Source organism: Sander vitreus, chromosome 4 (assembly GCF_031162955.1).
Source record: "Sander vitreus isolate 19-12246 chromosome 4, sanVit1, whole genome shotgun sequence".
Taxonomy (NCBI): Eukaryota; Metazoa; Chordata; class Actinopteri; order Perciformes; family Percidae; genus Sander; species Sander vitreus.
In genome coordinates, this window is record NC_135858.1 from 30945703 (window position 1) to 30967012 (window position 21310).

At 40.6% G+C, this 21310-nt stretch overlaps 1 protein-coding gene across 11 annotated transcripts in view; it reads right to left on the reverse strand.

The window, feature by feature from the left end:
- The window catches only part of cadpsa (Ca2+-dependent activator protein for secretion a), a 236100-nt gene that overhangs the window by 38444 nt on the left and 176346 nt on the right, over positions 1-21310 (reverse strand). For 10 of the 11 annotated variants that reach the window (XM_078247561.1, XM_078247563.1, XM_078247562.1 and 7 more), the window contains 6 exons: positions 13904-14045; positions 9789-9944; positions 8678-8825; positions 4452-4526; positions 3374-3457; positions 2594-2626 (listed from right to left, as the gene is read on the reverse strand). In XM_078247561.1, coding sequence (XP_078103687.1) covers positions 2594-2626; positions 3374-3457; positions 4452-4526; positions 8678-8825; positions 9789-9944; positions 13904-14045 — 638 coding nt within the window. Of the gene's footprint in view, positions 1-2593; positions 2627-3373; positions 3458-4451; positions 4527-8089; positions 8105-8677; positions 8826-9788; positions 9945-13903; positions 14046-21310 lie in introns of all 11 variants that reach the window. The other variant, XM_078247560.1, reaches the window with a different exon arrangement.

Below are 21310 nucleotides of genomic sequence, written 5' to 3' on the forward strand. Positions count from 1 at the left end.
AACTCATTCGCATTTGAAAAGTCACGCAAAGAACTGAGCGCTAACTGCTACTAAACTTAGTTAACACATCTGCAATGACACTTACAATGTGTAAATGAGTGTCTTTTTTACAAGTGATACTCTAATTTTGTACATTAAGGACACAATTAGCGTGCTGGGCTGGAAACTGTGACCCCTGCTAGTGTACACAGTGCCTCGTCACATTCACTGACAAGGCATTCATCTGAAATTTGGCAAGTTGCTACGGAGATGTGTTGGCAGCTCATACAGATCTGATGCGTACACACACATAAGCACACGCACAGACACACACACACACACGCACACACAGACACACACATACACACACATACCGCCACCCTAACAGCAGGATGGGCATGTGTTGTACAACATGGACTCACAATGTGTACTGAGAGCGAGGGACGAGGCATGGCTGCCTGTCAGTGTCTGGCCACATGCATATGGATGGACATTCGATGTGGAAATATTGAAAGCATGGTCAAATATTTGTACACAAGAAACAAACACGCGCGCATTACTGGGGAACAGAAAGCCTTCATTCTTATCCTTCTTATCCATTTGAAGATTGTAGTGGAATGTAAAATAGACCAATGGCAAGTTATAAATGTTGTTTATGGTTGTCAGTTCACCTCTACATGAATGATAAAGAGGTTTAACCACTTGAGGGACTTTCAATTGCATTTAGTTTGCATTATAACAAATGATAGTCATTCAATTTACCAATTTACCAACTCCGTCTCCTCAAAGTTATCGTCACATAACTTGTTTAAATGAGCAAATATATTTTAGGTGCATAGGTGCAATTTGCCAGTATTTTTTTAACATAATAACAATAACAATAACATAATGAAGAACCATTTATATATATATAGGGATCTTTAAACTGCTGTTTTGTGTTGTGCCAAATGTTAAGTGCATACTCCATTTACAGCTGTATTAATGATACCATGAACACATAACACAATGATGTTTACTCTATCACGGTTTCCACATGTTGTGTGCATCTTTGAGATATTCAATGTGTTGAATACATTGACTTCCTCATAAAAAATTCCAAAGCCATTTTTTTTTAAGATCATTTTTTTTGGCATTTTAGTTTTACTTTATTTGTGACAGGACAGCTTAGACATGAAGGGGGAGAGTGAGGGGGAATGACTTGTAGCAAAGGGCCACGGGTCGGAATTGAACCTGCGGCCGCTGCGTCAAAGACTGAGCCTCTGTGTATGGGCACCCACTCTACCAGGTGAGCTTCCCAGGCACCCCCAAAGCTAATTTTCAAGAATATTTCCAAACCGGCATTTTCTTTTTTATATCGGTGAGCAGTCATCTTTTCTGCTTCCATATGATAAGGATTTGTTTTTGAAGTATGTGGCCAAACTGGATGTATGGATTGGATTCATCCAATCTGAGATCTGATCACAAAGTGGACCAGACCACCACTAGATATAGGGGTGGGAATCTTTGGGAGTCTCACAATTCAACTGTGATTCAAAATCAGTTCTTAATTTAATAAATAGAAAAGGGAAACTGGTTTCAGGTTCGTATCCCAGTGCAATGTGAGCCAAACCATCCTCTCATGGTTTTACTTTACCTGTGTTTATTTCATTTGTTTTCCTATAATATCCAGTCCTTGGCAACTAAAGCATGATTTGAGTTGATACGAGTGTTTTAGTAAAGTATCTTTTAATATTTTAACAAAAAGAAACCATCTTTCCACTTTTCAAAAACAAAGTCTTTTAGTAGTCAAACCTAACAACACATGGGATGCAGGGCATGGCTTTTCCTTCAAATCATATCGGACAAATCTCATGACATTACATGTCATTTAGCTGACACTTTTATCCAAAGTGACTTCCAATTAAGTGCTTTCAACCTTCAAGGTACAAACTCAAAACAGCAAGAAACAAGTCAGGGTTTTTATTGTGTTGAGGAATTTTTGGCACCCCCCAAAGTGGTTTTAGCCAGCCCCAAAGGAAAATCACCAGCTCCAAAATGACAAGAAAATGTGTTTCTCTAAATGTGTTTAAGAGCAATTTACCTAACAACCGTTGAACAAGCATGACATAAACTTGAATATGAGAGCTAATCTCAGTTTTATCTCCAGAGTCAGGCTGTACCGGACTCTCCCGGTGATTTATTTATATATTAATATTCAGTTTTTTAACCAGTTTTATTCATTGGGGTTTTATTCACTCAAGCACAATATGCATTTTTGTTTATCACATTGTCAGAAATAACAGGACAATGCAAAGATTTCTGTCTAATAAGGTAACACAGACATGTCCGCCCCCCCCCCCCCGGACCCAATCTGAGCCAGGAAAAACCCGGCACACAAAGTGCAACTGTTTTTTTTATCCAAGGTACAGTAGGAGATGTGTTTTCAGCCTGCGGTGGGAAATGTGTAGGCTTTCAGCTGCCCTGATGTCAATAGGGAGCTCATTCCACCATTAATGTAGTTAATGAGTTAATGTATTTTATAGGAGACAGAGTTGATTAATGGGATGATTGGGATGTTTGACCTTTAAGTATACACACATAAAAGAGATAGACAAAAAGATGAAGTCTCACTTACAGGTACATCCACGTACTTGGAGGCAGCTTTCACCTTGACACAAAGGAGAGAGAAGTGGGTAAGAAACAGTCGGGACTCCAGCGGCGGCGCAGAACAAAGGCTGCCGCGCTGACACTGGGCAGCCTGGAGTTTAGTGCCTGCTGAAGTGGCAACAGTGACTCATGTGGTGATTTCAATTGCAAAAGTGCACTCCCAAATTCAATCCACTGCCTAAGTCCACAGGTACAAATTAGTTTTGCACTACATGTATCGCCAAAAGTCAAGGCTCGCCGATTCGCCACTTCGTGATGCAAGAGAGCACATTTGTGAAGTTGGAGTGACAGATTCCAGGGGTTGTAATCACTGAGTTGTGGTTGTGATGGAAAATGAACCCGAGTAAAAGAAAAAAAGTATATGAGTAAATGTTGCGTTACAAGTTTGCAGCTGTCATTGTGGTCATGTAAATATCAATCTACACATTTGTGAATATTTTTTCTGTGACTTCACATTCAGAATACAGGTGTGTGAACATTTTCTATGACTGCAATCTCAAGATTTTTTTTACAAGCTCACGTGTTTTTTTTCTTTGTGTGACTTCAAATTCAAGTGCAAATTTTAACATACAAGTTCAGATTTTTTGTTCTGCAAGGTTTCACATCGTATTCTACAAGCTCTCACATTTTGCACCATATTTACCTTCATGTAAGCAATCCCCAACAATGAAGCTGACGAGTGTCTGCTGGAATGGGTTCGAGAAAGAAAAGGGCGATGGTGTTGGAAGAATGTTCATGTGCTACTTACTGTGAAAGACAGGAAGGAAGAGAAGAGTGTTCCCTCATCATATCGGGAGAGCTTGGCCAACACACTCTCTAGGATGACCATAAACTGAGAAAGAAGAGAAGAACAACCAAGATTAGCTCAAATCTAGTCAAAGCATTCTCATGAATGGGTCTGTATGATATCGTACGAAACTGAGAGACCACCGGTGAGCGCTGTGGAGCCGAGTGGCAGTTGCTAGCTGTTTAAGCATGGTTCGGCAAATCTCAAAAGAGAGATGAGACTGGGTTCACGAGATCGAGACGAGACAAGATTTTTACAATATATTACTGAAAACTTAAATGAAGAAATAAGACTGGAAAAATAGTCCTTTATTCAATCGAAAGTCATAAAATGAAAAACCAGGACTGAATGGTTTTGCCACAAACTCAAATGGCTGGCTTCTCTCCTGTATAACTAACAGTTACACTGTAACTTGTTCCATATGTATGGTGGAGAGAGAGTCTCTTCACTCAGAGAACAAAGGTTACAACATAACTAAGTGTTTTCTGGCAGTAGTTGAGACCAGTTGAGACCAAATGTTTTGTACTTTAATTTGTCATTGTACAGTAGAAAGAGAGAAATAACGCTTATTTTACTATTGTTTCACATTGATTACGTTCTAAAGCACAAAAAATTACCATCAAACACTCAACAGATGTCCACTTCCCGACTCATTTTAACAGAGAAAGAGAGTGGTCTACGCGAGACATCGCCACAGTGAACGCGTGTCTCAGCCAAGAGAGGGGGAGAGAGAGGGAGAGAGAGAGAGAGAGAGAGAGAGAGAGAGAGAGAGAACGCTGGGTTTTACAGGCAGCTTTTTTCTGCAAAAGTAAACTCAGAGTCAACTTTGGAGAAAGGGCGGAGGATCTTCTATGCTAATTTCAAGGCTGCTGCTCTGCACTTGTGTACTGATATCGCGAGACACTTTTTACCTTGACGAGATCTCGTCACACCTCTACTGTGAACAGAACAGAGAGCAGAACAGAGCTGCTGTCGGCAGAACACAATGATAACGGCAGAACACAACGATACAATACACAGACACAACAGTATTTTGTACCTTTGCTACTAGCAGGGTTATCATCTCCTTCACCGTCTCTTCAATCAGATTGTCAATTTGGGAATGGTATTGTCTCTGCAGAGAAAGGAAAAAGAAACATGTTACTCCTCTCATCCACACTTAGTACCCCCACCATCAAGTGACATTAAAGGAAAACACTGGACTTACATTGACCTATATACATTTGTACTGAATTCAGCTTTTACCATGGGCAAATTTGGCTGTAATAGTTACGCTATCACAATAAAATGTTGCTAATCACATCGTTACCATGATGTTTATTAACCCTTGTGTTGTCTTCCCGTCAACCGTGAAAAAAACACTTTTGTTGTCCCTATCTCAATGTTTCAGTCACAAGTTTTGTATTTTACATTTTAGTGTTTTTTTCCATTGTTTTGGTCACTTCTTTCAACATTTTAATCGCTTTTTCAGACTTTTTTTTTCAGCTTTTTGTCACTTTTTCAATATTTTGGGTGCTTATTTTTTGCTTTTTTTAACATTTTGTCATGTTTTAGCATTTACTGCCCTTTATCAACGTCCCATATTTTCTGATATTAAAAAAACGTTGAAAACGGATCAAATTTGACCCAAGGACAACATGAGGGTTAAGAGAATCATAGAGTGTGGTCTAGACCTTCTGTAAAGTGTCTTGAGATAACTCCTTGGTATGATTTGACACTATAAATAAAATTGAAGTGAATTGAATACAATAACCAGTATAGCTGGCAGGAGATCATATCAGATGTAAATAACATTAATTCTATGAGTAACTTGATGAATTCAAATTGTCAGCTTTGGGAGCTCTCTGTACTTAGCCAAAGAAAGTCCTTCAGTATCTGGATCAAGTAGCTACTTAAACAAATGTGCCAAATTTAGTGGCTTAAAGCTATAGTGCGTAGTTTCTAGTCGCCCCATGAGGAATTCTAAGTAATGACAACAACACTGTTGGCGCGTCCACATGATACAAGCCTTCCGTGACCACGCACCACCCCCAGCCCTCTTCCACACAGTTGCTAGTAGCCAAGTAGGGCTAAAAAAACGTGATGGACTCTTCAGAAGAGGTAATTATCTTCACTCGAGCTTCTGTCCGCGAAAGTCGCCAGACGACACAATCTTCTAAACATGCCATACTGAGAAATACAGAAAGAGTTGTGTGGAGCTGATAGTCTTAATTAGCTTTTAATCAACTCATTTCACAATGGCTTGAATGTAACACTTTCAGCTTGTTTGAGTGTACACTGAGCAGCTGTGTCCTCAACTGTATAAGAAATGGATAAGACTGGATATTGGCCGTGTGAAATGACTCAGATCGACTCAAACCTTGATTTGACATCTCTACTTTAAAGTGTTAGATAGTTAAGAGTTTGGAAGTCAGAAGTATAACTTTTGCTGGAAATAGTTATGGCTCCTTGCTATTTACATTTTTACAACACGTCATTGCCCATTGGTAATACAATATATCATGAAATTATTTTCTGAGAAATACATGTAAATATAAGGAAATGAGACCACTGCTGCTGAGGAGAATGTACATGTCTACCAGTCTACAATGTGTGACTACAATGTGTGACCAGGAAATGTGAATCTTTCTGGCTAAACACTGGTTCTTCCAGATTTTCTTGAACAATTTCAGACTTGGGAGACCAGCAATACGTTCTTGGGAATGAACTGGGATTTTTAAGGGAAATGTGGTCTTGATTTTGAACATTAGCGCCCACGCTGCCACATCAAACTCTGATATATTTTATTAGGAAGGAAACAACACCAATCTGCTGTTGCCATTCATGTGACAGCAGCATGCAGATTATTAACAAATAATGAATGGCGTGCAGCTCCTTTAACTGGTCTTTTGCCGACCAGCAATACTGAAACTGTGTTGTTTTCTATTTCTTTGTATTGTTTATAAATGAAGTGTGTTTTTGTACTCCACATCATGAGGCAGATGGCTACGTATAAGGCTGACAGAGAGCACTGTCTCATTAGCCCAGGCATGGATTGGCCATCATCGGGAGAACCGGGACATTTCCCGGTGGGCCGGTCTATTTGTGTGGGCTACATGTGCTGCACGTCATTGGGAAGTTTTGTTTTAGTTTTATCGTCCCATAGAGAGAAGAGAGATCTTATGATTGGCCCATTTGTGTGTCTTTCATGTGAACACTGGCCATTCACATCCTTGGTCTTTGGCTGACCAGCCCACAGAGAGGAGGGAGATCACACGATTGGCACACTGGTTTGTCTCTCATCTGATTTTCTTAGACATGAGTAGGGGGGGCGCCAAGGAAAAAAGGTTGGGAACCACTGGTCTAAACACATTTTTTACATGAACATAATCGCCATTTCTTTGTTTAACCGCATTAATTGCTGACATTAACCATAAAGGTCCTAAGGGGTATTACTCTTAATGGTAATTGTCAGGAAAAAACACAATGTTTTATGATAATAAAGAGGCGTGGTTTACTTCATAGGCCACTTACTTGTGTTGTAATATTATCTGGGTCATATAACAGTGATATAACCAAAACATGTATTCAAAACTATTAATTTCAAAAAGTAACACATAAATAAATATTTTGAAATTTGACTGAAAGAGACAAGTATATTGTTAATCGCAATCACTTCTGAGACAATTAATTGTACAGTAAAATTTGGAAATGTTAAAACTCTGTTAACACTACATAAATACTGTACGGACTTGGTTTTCATTTGCAATCAAAAGTCATTATGAATCAATCGTTTTTTTCTAAGAATGAGAGGATTCAAGAAGATGAACCAACACACGTTACTAGAGCACAGCACTCATTACTAGAACAATGTCAAGTTGCAAAATGGAGATCTTTTATATTTTTTCCATTATTTTCATCCATTGCATTAACTATTTATTCATTTATTGTTTTAGGTGTTTGTTTAAATAGCCTTTGTTTAAATTTTGGCCTAATTATTGATGAATTACACTATTTATTTATTTATTACTTTTTTTTCTTGTTGCATGTAAATGAATGAAGTGCTTTCTAATCATCCCAAAGCCCCTCCTGTTCATCACACACCCAACTGGCACCGTCAGACACCGCCTACCACCCTCCCTTAAAGGAAGTTTTTCTCACCACCGAGGTTTCTCCCTAAAAAGGGAGTTTTTCCTTGCTACTGTCGCGCTAAATGCTTGCTCTTGGGGGTATTACTAGAATTAATGGGTCTTTGTATATTATAGAGTGTGGTCTAGACCTATTCTATCTGTCAAGTGCCCTGAGATAACTCTTGTTATGATTTGATGATTTGAATTGGTTCTGCTATGAAGCCGAGCCCAGGGAAGGACTTTGGGATGCTGACTCCTGCTGTCATGGGAACCCCGACGCAGAATCAGTGCGAGGAATCCTTTTGTTTAGCCGTGTAGCACCAACAGAACACTGAAGGAATTAGCAATAATTAATTCATTGTCAGCAATTGGTATCAGTCTCGAGATTCTGTGAAATATGAGATCTCTCACTTCTACCCCATGTATATTCAATACTATCTACACATATGCTAATGGAATCCAAACAATTCAAGTGGAGGAAGACAGACAGGCAAAACTGATGACTAATTATACATTTGGGAACTGGAGGGTGAGATTTCAATTGAATTCGTTAATAAGCCACACTTACCCAGTCTCTGACAAACTTTCACAAGACACAGAGGAGGGAGAAAAGCAGCAGAATGCGGCCGCTGCGTCGAGGACTAAGCCTCTTTATGCGGGCGCGCGCTCTGCCAGGTGAGCTTTGCCCGTGAAATATGGGTTTCCTTTTAACTACCCAATTTTAATTACCCTAAAAAAACCACGGATGGTTCCATACAACGCGCTTTGCAAGTACAATGAATGATTGGATCTCTACTTTTGTTGAATTTGGGTTTCATTCAATTTGACAAAAAAACTATTGAAATGGTTTCGAAACACTATCCTGACTGAACGTTGACATATACCAGTCTGTGATTATCCAGCTTTTAATATTAGTCTAAATAATTCATCATTTCTGCTTTTTAACTCAACAATTAGTTTTGAATTAGTTTATTGACCATGAGTTTCTAAAATTTGTGTAAAAGTGGTAATAAGTTGGTGTTAGTGGTGTTAATACATGATGTGAAAAAAAGCGCTAAACACTGAAAAAGCGGCATGTGTTGTTGATTTTCACGATGGAAAGATTACCTGAGGGTTAAAGAAGCTTACTTTCCAAGACCTATTGCGCATCGCCTACCTCCTGCCCCAGGTCCATGGCACACAGCTTGGCTGACTGGACCTTGGCATCCACCATGACGTTGAACATGGTGCAGATGGACTGTGGCACGCGGAAGTCTGTGGCCCGGCTGCTCTTCTGAAGCTTGGCCTCAAACGCTGCCCGTGTCCTTTAGAGAAGGAAAAGGAATGAACAGGGCCGTAGCCAGGATTTTACAAATACCGAGGTGATATAAAGTCCAGGATTTTTGGACTGGGATACATGATAACCTATGTTGGACTGCAGGGACCCAGGTTCTATTCAGCCCAAGATTATTTGTTATGGGAGAAGGGTCAATCCAAAACAGAGTAAATAAGCACCCCATGCTATGTTCACACTTGGCGTCTTTTCTGACAAGAAAAAGTTGACTAGGGCGCTTTTGTAGTGAAGAAAAAAAGCTGGCAGCGTTTTTATTCCATAAAGCAGCCGAGATAACAACAGCTACTGCTACAGTATCCTAGCTGGAGCTGTGCTAACGTCAAGATAAAACAAAGCGATGGAGTGATAGCTAGCGGTGCTGCTAACGTTACATAAAACAATACCATATAACTCGTTGTGCTCCAACTCCATTTTTTCTAGTTGTTATGAAAATGATGAAGGTGAAGTCATCGGTCAGCTGTCAAAAAAGTGCTTGACGTAGGGCTTTTTTTTTCAGAAAAGTTAAACTACTTTCAACTTCAAAAGACGCTCCGAGCTGCAAAAAAGAAGTTGGCGGAGGCGTTTAAAAAAGCGCTCAGGACTTTTTTGAAAACACGGTTTACTCCATAGGATTAGAATGTAAAACAGACACTGGCAGCTTAAAAAAAGACGCCAAGTGTGACCATAGCCTAAGAAGCTATTACAAATCATTTTAAGAGGACGGAGGAATGAAGGGGTTCCGTCAATCCAGGAGTGGGCTTGTGAGATGGCTAGGCTCCTAGGAAGTTTTGTATTGGGGAGAGACGTGTATGATGGGCTTTAGTGTTGTCATTTATGTTTATATGGTTTATTGTCTATTTTTGTAACTATTTTCTTGAATGGTCTTGAATATTGTAGTTACTGTGTCTTCTTTTCTTGATTTTTGTCTGGGTGGGTGGTGATGTGGTGATCTTACCGTTTTACACACGATTCGATCATGTCACTGGACATCAGCTTGAGTCGGGTCTCCAGGTGTTTGCCAAACTCCTCCTCTGGCCAGTGGAGGTCTCTGATGAAGGTCTGCAGAGCATCCAGCTTCCAGAACAGATCCTCGGATGTCCCCGAGCCATTACTGCAGGGCCACAGGTCACAGTCAGTGGTGGAATGTAACTAAGTACATTTACTCCAGTACTGTACTAAAATCCAAAAGTTGAGGTACTTGTACTTTACTTGAGTCTTTTTTTCTTTTCATGCCACTTTCTACTTCTACTCCGCTACATTTCAGAGAAAAATATTGTACTTTTTACTCCACTACATTCATCTGATAGCTTTAGTAAATAGCTACTTTAAAAATTAAGATGTTTGCACACAAAATACATGTAGTTTATATTAAAATATAAATGAAACTACCCCTACAAGTCCAGCTAAAATGATTAGACCATTACAGTAAACACACAACTGTTCGGATCTTTTACACTTTCTAAAATGGGAGGGTTTTTCTGCATTGAGTACGTTTACTTTTAATACTTTAAGTACATTTTCCTGATGATACTTACATACTTTTACTTAAGTAACATTTTCAATGACGGACTTTTACTGTAACAGGGTATTTTTACAGGGTGGTATTAGTACTTTTACTCAAGTAAAGGATCTGAATACTTCTTCCACCACTGGTCACAGTTTAGTATTTTACAGACAGAGCTTTGAAAAGGGGAAAAAATGGTGTTGGTTCTAAATGAAATGCTTGAATAGCTAGATGATTTTATGGATAAATCAGGTTGATTATTAAGAGTTTCTGTTAGATTGTCTCATGTATTTTGAATTAAACCAACAGATGTTGTAGTTATCTGATAATAGGAATTACCTATTCTAATATTTGAAAGAAGCATCACTTGTAGCACAAACTATATTTTTAATTGGATACCACACACAAGAGATGCCAACATGTCAAGAGATGAGAACACACACACACTAAAATCATCTGTGGTTTCCTAGTAGATTCTTTTGAAGCATCACTAAATGTATACATGTATTCTGCATGTACAGTACTGGAAATACTGATATTCATATTTATTTTCCTTCTCAATGAAATTTAAGCTTACTACACATACTCAATTGTAGAACAATGTCACCTATGACTCTTATATGTATTATAACATCAGATTATTACTCATGCTGCATTAATGTAAAAGCAGGTTTTTACAGTTGACTGACGTATCATTTTAACTTTTTTGTTATTAGTGGGTTTGTGTGTGTGTGTGTGTGTGTGTGTGTGTGTGTGTGTGTGTGTGTGTGTGTGTGTGTGTGTGTGTGTGTTAGTAGAAACAGCTCTGGACAGGACAGGACAAAGCAAGTGAAAGAGTGTGTGCTCAGAAAAACTAAATATTGCTTACATTTTGCAATGTGTATTTCATTTACATACAAAAACAGAAACAAGAGCAAAGGAATAATACAGGCTGGGCCTTATTCTTCTTAGATTCAGCATTCCTACTCCGCCTAAGAAATCATTTTCAGGTATTTACAAATCTAAGAGGCAATGTCAATGTCAATGTCCCGGAAATTTTTTTTTTACCAGGAAATTTTCCTTTTTGTGGAATTCCCAAGACTTTTGCAGGTTTACAGGTTTTCCAGGATGGGTGGGAACCCTTACTTTGTGTCAATTGGGAAAAGGGGTCACATATACAGGTTAAGTGAAGGCCTTCTAGGACCAGGATTAACAACAGTAGTTTAGCTGCTGGTATCTTTTTACCACTAAGAACTTTTTTAAGACCATTACTTCCTTCTAAACTCAACCAATGTGCATTGAAACACAAGTGGCCCCTCCTCAACCATCTACCCCCAGCAAGTAGAGAGGAGCATGGGCCAGGGTGATACGACATCAGATAATTGGGGGCAAAGCTTTGGAATGGAAAGATATGAAAAGATGCAAGCCTATAACCAAGAGATCATGTCTGTAAATACTTGTTGAAACATGCAGCCAAAGTAATTATCAGAGAATACATTCATTTAGATTTTGAGATGATTTTGAAAAGATCTCTGTCACATACAGTACTGTGTTGTGTAATGACAATTACGCCATGGCCACTGAGGATCCTCGTTTCTGATTGGCTGGCAGGTGCAGATTAGTCTCGCATTGCTGGCCTATCGCTACAGCACTGTGGAGAAGGGTCTGGCTAGTCCACACAGCGGTGCTAAGCGCCGGACGGAGCCACGGTGCCTCTGTAAAATTCGCCTTCGAAAGGAACTTGTTGTTGGTTGAACATGTGGATTGGACAGATAGTCTAGCTAGCTGTCTGGATTTACCCTGCAGAGATCTGAGGAGCAGTTAACCATAGTCCTCAGAAATCCACCGGAGTTTAGAACGCCAACACAAAGGAAAAGGAAGGTGACGGACATCCGGCCGAAATGAGGGACATCCGGCGGAATTTCCTGCCGACACCTGAACAATCCCAGAAGTGGAACGTCGTGAATCAAGACTAGGTGTGGATTCATTTCTAGTAACCGGACATACAATATATTACACAGGTTTTTGCTGGCAGTTCTAAATGAATTAATCAGTATCAACGGCAACAGTGAGGCATGGCTAAAGAGTTTAGCGTTCATGTTGTTAGTGTAACCAGTGAAAGGTTTTGGGTGGAGCGCCGCCTTATCTCCCACACTCTCATTTAGCTCGATGTGAAAACTGAATTGATAATGTAGCCATATTGAGTGGAGCGGCATGGAGCGGCTTCGAGCCTATCAACCTCAGTTGTACTTTGTGTTTAATCCTAATTAGCACATGTGGTCACTGTGAGTATATTAGCATGCTGATGTTAGAATTTAGCTATTCACAGAGCTGCTAGCATGGCTGTAGACTCTTAGTCTTGTTTGTATCTGTAAACCATTTTTCTACACAGAATAGACAATTATGTATGGAATAATTAGGTGAATTAACAAGCAAGGGACACATTATGAATTGAGAAACACAGAGAAAATGACAAAGACAGAAATGAGTCTAGAAATGATGAAGTAGTTAAAATACAGTTGTGGGAGTGAAAATGTTGGGATTCCATTTCCAAGTCACTGCCTTCTCCATCCATCCACACGCAGCATGCCGTGACGTTGAGATAAACGTGGCTTTGGGCCTGTATAAAATGCCGACATTGACAACACACTGCCACAGCTTTAGTATTCAGGTATATACGCCTAAACCTGCCTCCACGGGTCTTTTTGGAAATCCAGTGTGGGCTTTTCTTCCAACTCTCCTGATCTTGCAACGCGCAAATGAGACAAGTCTACCTTCTCCGTTGGCATCTTTTCTTTGGGTGGTGAATTTGTTGCTAAATATAAAGTGAAGAAAATGTGTATCCACAAGATTCCTGAAGAGAGAATAGGGATGGATGTGGCGCAGTGACAGCGTCACACTCAGCAGGAAGCTGCAGCGTATGATGGAGCTTTACACCTCTGATCCCCATTGCTGGTGCGTTTCGCTTAATTTTTCAAAGTGCTATAGACAATGTGTCAAGAGTTTGATATGCAGAGTGCTTTTAATGATAGCACTCACACGATCACATACATATTAATAGAAAACCTTCACTGAAATCAGAGGTCAATAATCAAAACTGGGCTAAAAGATTTAGTCACTTTTTTGGAAAAAAAAATTTTGGCTTTCTTTTGTCAATTCTTTCAATGTTTTGGGAAGTTTGTATCGCCTTTTTTTAGTTTTTTTTTTAGTTTTGTTTTTAGTTTTTTTTATGATGTTGCATTTTTGAGTTTTTTTTCGAGTTTTTCCGACATTTGCTGCCTTTTGATACTTTTGCCGCTATTTCGAGTTTTTGATTTTTTCGATGTTTTGTCGCGTTTTTAAAATACATGCATAAACGGCCCGGGACCGCCCTAGATAGGTGGAGGTCTGAACCCCCCCCCCCCCAGTTGGTAAACCCAAAGTTGCGCCTTTGCCCAATAGCCTTGCCCAATTATGGTTTCAAGGAGTCAAAACCAAAGCTAAATCTGTGCACAGATGTGCAAAGTGAAAATGGCTTAATCCTACAAAAGATCCCTAAAGCAGGAGAAGAGGATAGTTTAAAGTAAAGATAATTACGACATCCTTACTTGACAGGTTCCCAGGATTCCCTTTCAAAGCCTCTGTGGATGGACTGAGCAATGGAGGACTCCATCAGGTCCACATATCGCACCACCAGCGGGGCGTACAGGTCCTGCAGGTGTTTGTGGAACTTCCCATTGCACAGGTTATCTAAAGGAAAGGCATAGGAAGGAGGAGATAAGACATGGAAGTGACCAAGCAAACCTGAGCACATAGCAGGCAATGCTGAGTTGTGCAGTTAAAATGTACAGTATATACAGTGTAATTTTTATATTGTGTTTTTCAGTAACACCACATTCTGTGTATCCTTGAGAGTTAACAAACGTGTTGAATGCATTCCGTCATAAAACATTTGCAATGCTGATTTTGAGTTTGTTTTTTATGTTTACTAGCTGGCAGTATTCCTCTTCCCTGTATTTGATAGCGCATCACTATGTTTCTTGGCGTGTTACTGCCACCTGTTGATCAGTGGAATAGTGTGAAACCATTGACAGATATGTGTACCACAACATGTATGTCCTTGTGCACGAGATAAACAGAACAGGGACCCTCTCACAGAAAAACAACTTCAGTTCAAGATCTCATTTCTGCAGAGTTTCTTCTATTGCAGTATTACGGACACATGTTAATGACAAGAAGAAGATGTCTATAATGGTGTCTAATGTACATTTGACTAAACAGACACACCTCTAATGTAATCACTACAGATGTCAGCATAGGTACAGCGCAACCATCCATGTTTCACTCATGCTTTATGTATGTAACTGGGACCCAAAGGGACTTTTTACGCTCATCATCATATATATGATATACAAGATCACACAACTTTTAAACAACCCACAAGAAGAGCATGCTCCGGCTTGCTAACAGCATCTCTTCTGACTCCATGCGTGTTTTAAATTATGAATACCAACTTTTGCCTTCTAACAGGCAATTTAGAGCCCCTTCGTTTAGATACAACAGGCTCAAGAACTATTTATACATCAGTCTATCTTGTTGCTAAACCAAAATCAGTGTGCTTCCAACTGAGATCTAGATCTGAGGATATCATGAAACATGTTTCTTTACCATGGCTGTTGGCATGCATTTTCATCTTTTTTACTACATGTGTAGTTGTTCTAACTTCTGTGTACTTTGCGTTTTTGTTGAGCGGAGCTGCTTGGGAATGCAAAATGAATTTCAGTGTAAACTGATAAAGATGTATCGGAATGACAATCAAAATGTAACTGTGACCTAAAGGGGCTTTTTACGCTTTTATACTGTATGTTCATGTGCATGTTGGGTTACAAGATAAAGCTGAAGGGCAGCGAGACAAATAACACAAAATTCCTAGATGGTGATAATGAACACTTGACAGGGGAGGTTGGTGTTTCTGGCAAACAAGGACTCTTCATTAGTAGGTATGACACGGCACATCCAGTTTTCAGTGTTTCGAGACAAAAGGTTGGAGTCTTGGGGTATTTCTAAATCCAATCCGTCACACACATTCCCCCTAGTCTCCGTCGGCTCCCAACTGGTAAAAAGGCAACACTGACAAAGACCACAGGAGATAAAATGGAGGCCAGTGTGTGCTAATGTGATGCCTCACGGCTCCATGCAGTGTGTCTGCTTTTCCTCTCCCTCTCTCTCGCTTTGTTTTTCTCTCCCCCTCTGAGCATGTATGTGTTTGTGTTTGTGTGTGTTGGCATCCGAGTCAAGGTCGATGATACACAGTAGGTGCGATGTTTGTTGTGCTCCCTGATTACCACGCTCCCAATTAGCCACTTGAGCGGCTGCTGTCCACTTGGATGTGTTGTGTCCAGGAGTGTGTTCGCAGGGCTCGCCTCGGCCCAGCTACCACTGCTTTAGACCTCATTAACTCCTCGAATGGCAGCGCGACTTTGGCGCCTGTCTAGTGCTAAGGCTATTTACTGCTACATAAGTGCACCGCTGTGGGGCAATACAGCAGATGACCTTCTGTGGAAAAGATGTCCCCATGATGATACGCTTTCCTAAAGTGAGCGCTTGTTAAACTGTGTGGACTGTGCTGAGTCTTATGTTGGTATCACAGACTGTACAAATAATGGACGTAGCATCGCTGACGTCACCCATTGGTTTCAAACTGTTGTTTGGAAGCCAGGAGTTTGCATTTGGCAGTCACCATCTTGGTATTTTGGAGCAAGGAATGACCATCTTTGGACAAAAGGTTGGAGCTGGGGAGGATGACGAATCTAAGCCAGTGTTGTGTATGCTTTCAATGGCTCTGCGCTAAGCTACACGCTTAAAGAGGGAAAGTCGCTGATTTTCAACACGCTGACCCGAGTCATCGGAGATTTACTGGCAGGGTAACGCAGAGCCCCGGCTACTGGTGCCGTTCATCTGCATGTACGGCAGAACACAGAGCTGGTTGAAAATCGGCAGACTATCTAAGTTACCAGCTGACGCTGGCGGTAGCTAGCAAGCTTGGTTGGCAGAACGCTGAACAAGACATTTTTAGGCGACCAAAATATTTCAATTAACTTTGATGAAGTGAAAACACACAGTGAGAGGGCCAAAGTTTAAGATGAAAACACGGAAAAACAAGTTTAGGTCTATTTTAATGTCCACGGTGTTAGCATGGTTAGTATTGCTAAGCCTCTGTCATGATTTGTGTCTATTTTAAAATAATTTACAAAATGAACATCATGATGTATTAAAGAAGACTTGAAAGTAGTAATTTATATAATGTAGACTAAATATATACTCCTATAGAAACTGACTTTTTGGAGCCAGTGGAGTCGCCCCCCTGCTGCAAATGAGATATAATGCAGGTTTAAGGAACTTCAGCATTGGCTTTACTTTTCAGGCCTGAAGGTGGGCGCTTGATTGGTATTGAAGATGGACCCTGTGACGTGATTGGGCTACACAATAACATGGTGTGGTCTGAGGTTTTGATTGAGTCATTCAGAAAAACAAAGGATGGCTGCAGACACGGAACCCCTCCTCTTCTCTGTTTCTCTTCATAGTCGTCCGATTCATCTACCAACCCTTATAGAGCTGGCTCAGGTTTGCCTTGCACCAGCTCATAGTTATGCTGCTATAGGTCTAGATTGCTAGGAGACTTCCTTTGACACACTGAGCTCCTCTCTCCTCTCTCTTTCCATCTGAGTGCATTCATGTCCCAGAAAAGCTTGTTACTAAGTTCTCTCCGGGGAGCTTATTCCCCGGAGTCCTTATGTTTTCTCTCCTCGCAGATTTCCTTGGATTGGGGTGACACCTAAATCATGGTTGCAGCTGCCGCCTTGGTCCTGCTTGACACCCTGCTACACCCTACTACGCCCTGCTACGCCCTGAACTGCTACAACTATTATTTCTAGTCACAGTTCCACTATCTTTATTGTTGCTATTACTGCCACTGTTCATCATTCCTACTGCTATAATTATGAATCATATGTCTCTATATCTGTATATGTGTATAAGTGTCTCTGTGTCCAAACCGGCAGTAACAGATGCCGCTCACAAAGAGCCTGGGTCAGTCCGAGGTTTCTGCCTAAAAGGAAGTTTTTCCTCGCCACTGCAAACGTACAATGCAACATGGCATCATGACTTTGTGTAAACATACACGTCACTTTCCTAAAGTCAAATGGCGTGTTATCTGTACGCATTTGAGCTATCCATGTGTATGTCTACGCTGTATACAGCGGATGTAAACATACACACCACATGGCATCGCCACACGACGGTGACCAACGTAAACGGACGGAAAACAATAAACGGTTGGGTTTAGGAAAAGAACATTGGGGAAGGCTTAAAAAAAACAAAAACAAAAAAAACGGTTAAATGCCACATGTGGGACGCGATCCCAGCTCTCCTGTGTGAAAGTCCTGTGTTTGACCCATCCACCACTCCAACCAATCGCCCTCTGCAGACTTCTGTCCTTTCATACTACTTGCTACGGCGATAATTCACATGTAATGTAGGTCAATGGAGGCCAAACGGCGTTGATAAACATGCTAAAAAGCGATTATGCGTCTTGATAACACGCCAAAATGGCATACGGATTGATGAGATTAATGAGATCAGTCTGTACAATGAATGTATCTACTAATAACACTGTGTGTATCACAGCCTGATATATCTCCTTCCTCTGTGCCATAGAGCTCCATCAGTGAGCCACACTGTTACGCATACATGTTCGCATACATGTGCATTCATCACCATGAAAATACACACTGTACTTTATTTTGACTTGAGTCTGAAACAGTTCATATGTTCAAATGTTCCACCAAAACAAGTTCCTTCCCGAGACTATTTTGTAGAGCCACCGTCGCTGCGTCTAGAGCTTAGCGCCGCCCAAGACGATTGTGATTGGTTTAAAGAAATGCATTTTTTTCTCCTATCCCAGAATGCATCTGTGGTGTAGCCAGACCGTACTCCATAGCACTTGGAGTAAGGTCTGGCAATGCAAGACTAATTTTGACTCAACCCCACATACGATATGTCCTGTTGCCTCATAGAGCACAAAATGTGGATTAATTCGCCCAATGAAAATAGTCCCCAACATATGCACTATTTCCTTCCAGTGACCAGCTGTTTGAGGAAATTACTTATGAAACTCTATAGTTGTGACTTGTTTTTAAAGATGTACATCTTCAGTAGGAACCACATTGTTGGTTTTGTCTTTGTCATGGGATTTCTTGACAGTAAAAGAAAACTGAGAATGATTCCTGCCTCAACCCTCAAATGAATGCTGACAAAGTATGTCATTATGTATCAATGTAATCTACAAGACATGAATTCATGAATGTTTTAACAGTCGTTTTTTGTGACAAAACATATAGAATAAAGATAGCCAATACTACTGAGATTTTGTTGATTTGTTGAACATACAGTATTTATTTTAACATTTTGCTCTGATAGTATTTTTTGCTTGTATTTTGCACCAAAGAGTCCATCTAAAGGAATTAACTCAATTTAAAGCATGCAAGGAAATGTTCAGAAACAATAGGGTTCTGTTATAGCCACTGTGTTAACGCCAGTGCTGTAGAATTTCCTTCCTTCCTCCTAACTGCTGGCTGGTGTAGCTATGTCCACTGAAATGCACTTCAATTGCCTTTTTAACACAATTGAAAATATGTAGCAAATGAGAAGGTGGCCAATTTGATGACACTAACAAGTGAGCATAACAAGCCATGTGCAGTACTCTCTGTTCAGCTGAATGAGTAGACCCCGCTCTGCCTTCTCCTTGACTCCCGACTGACAAACTGAAAAGGGGATGAAGTCCCTAGGGACAATTAGCGCCCCGCAGATTGAGTCTGCATTGTGAACACTGAAGTGTTTCCTTTACAGCACCACGGACAGCTCCACACTCTTCCTGCAGGCAAGTGCATGCAGTTCATTAGAGAGATGGCTGGCCTGCAGCAACCAGCATCAAGACCTGACTATTATCTTCAATCAGACACTCACACACACACACACACACACACACACACACACGCACACGCACACACACACACACGCACACACAGCATTCAGTTTGTAAACCGCTCCAAGCTAAAAGTAGACGTTTCACATTGACAGGAATGATTTCAGAGACATTTGAGAGATGTTTCAGGGAGATTGGAGTACACAGGCAACAACAGCTGTAAACCTTCATTAGAAATGGCCTTGATTGTTGTGGCTGATTATAATAATAGAACTGGGTGCTAAAAAAAAATGTTACAAACAATGATCACGAACATTTTTTCTGATGAGAAAATGAGAAACTTCTATATACTGTTTAAAGAATACATTAGTAACACTAACAGCCACATCACATCACAAAACCAAACTAAACTATAAACAATTATAAGGCAGTCCTTTAGAAATGTCCCACTTTCCAAAATTGGCAAAGCAGGATTGGATGGATTGGTGAAACACATCATGTGACAATGTTTTGGTATCAAAAGTGGGAAGAAAACCTTAAACATTAAGAGCTGCTGTGGATATACCAGGTAACAAGACATTACTGTGGTTGCTCCAGACTTCGTCCTATTCACCCTACCCACCCCCCTACTCCTTCCCTCAGGGTTTTTAGTTTTTTAGTATTTTGAAGTATTTATTTATTCTCGGGTATGATTATTGACTATGTATTGTTGTGTGTTGTGTCTGAATGTGCCTGACCACAAATGAAGTTCCCTCACGGGAAAAATAAAGGTCTTTTGATTTTGATTTGATTTGATACTTTGGCGACTTGAATCCCTTTTTGGTCATGCAGTGGATCAGAGTATGCCAAACAGTGCTTGACCACTGATACCAAACAGATAGCTCATGTGGTTGTTACTCTGCAGAAAACGAGCGCTAACGCCTAACTGTAGCCCTAAAATTAAGCCGTTTATTCAATTAGCTCCTAACAACTTTCTTTTAAATGTGTATTATAGTCTTAATGATTTTAATGTAAATACATTCTCATTATTTAAACGTTTGAATTGATTTTCATATTGATACACAAGGGGATTTATATCAGTTATTTTTATTTTTTATTGTTCAGAAGAGAGGCCAGGGCAGGGGTGGTGGGCCTTTGTTTAAAGTGATATGACTCCCGCTGGCCTCCTGTCCAGTGGCTCTTTTATGTAATCAGCTTTTAAAACCACCTGTTTCCCTTTTAAATAGTTTTTTAAATAACAAAACTTGGATTTTTAGGGAGTGTTTTAAGTGGCTTTCCACATCAGTGGTCCCCTTGTGCTCATGCCCCTCATAGCTCCCATCACGGGCGCTGCGCTAACCTAACCCTAGTCTCGCATTGCCAGACCTTCCCCCACAGCACTGCAGAGGAGGGCTTGGCATTTCTTTAAACCAATCACAATTGTCTTGGGTGGCGCTAAGCCTCAGGAAGGAACTTGTTTTGGTGGAACATGTTTACGTTTAAAAGTTTTTTTAGTCGTGCAACAGAAAACTCAGATTGGACAGATAGTCTAGCTAGCTGTCTGGATTTACCCTGCAGAGATCTGAGGAGCAGTTAACCATAGTCCTCAGAAATCCACCGGAGTTTAGAACGCCAACACAAAGAAAGCGGAAGGAAACGAACATTGGCTGCAAAGACATACATCCGGCAGAATTTCCGGAGGCACCAGAGCAATCGCGGGAGTGGAACGTCGTGGCTATAGAATAGATGCACACCAATCACAGCCATTCTTACATCAAGGTAGTCCTTTTAAATGTGACTCCTCACTGATCCCTGCTACACTGATACTGCTTCACTCACTGCTGCTGCTGCTACCGCTGGCAACGCTTTGCCTCCACCACACCAGCCTCCACCTTCCTAGATCAGAGTCCTAACATGACTCGAAGTTTAAAATGGTTTCAATGTCTTTCTTTTGGCTCACTCTTGTATACAGGGGGGTTTCTGCATGGTGCTCCCTGTCTCAGCTTAGCATGCTGCTTGGCTGGTCCAGGGAGCATTATCAAGAGCAGAACTA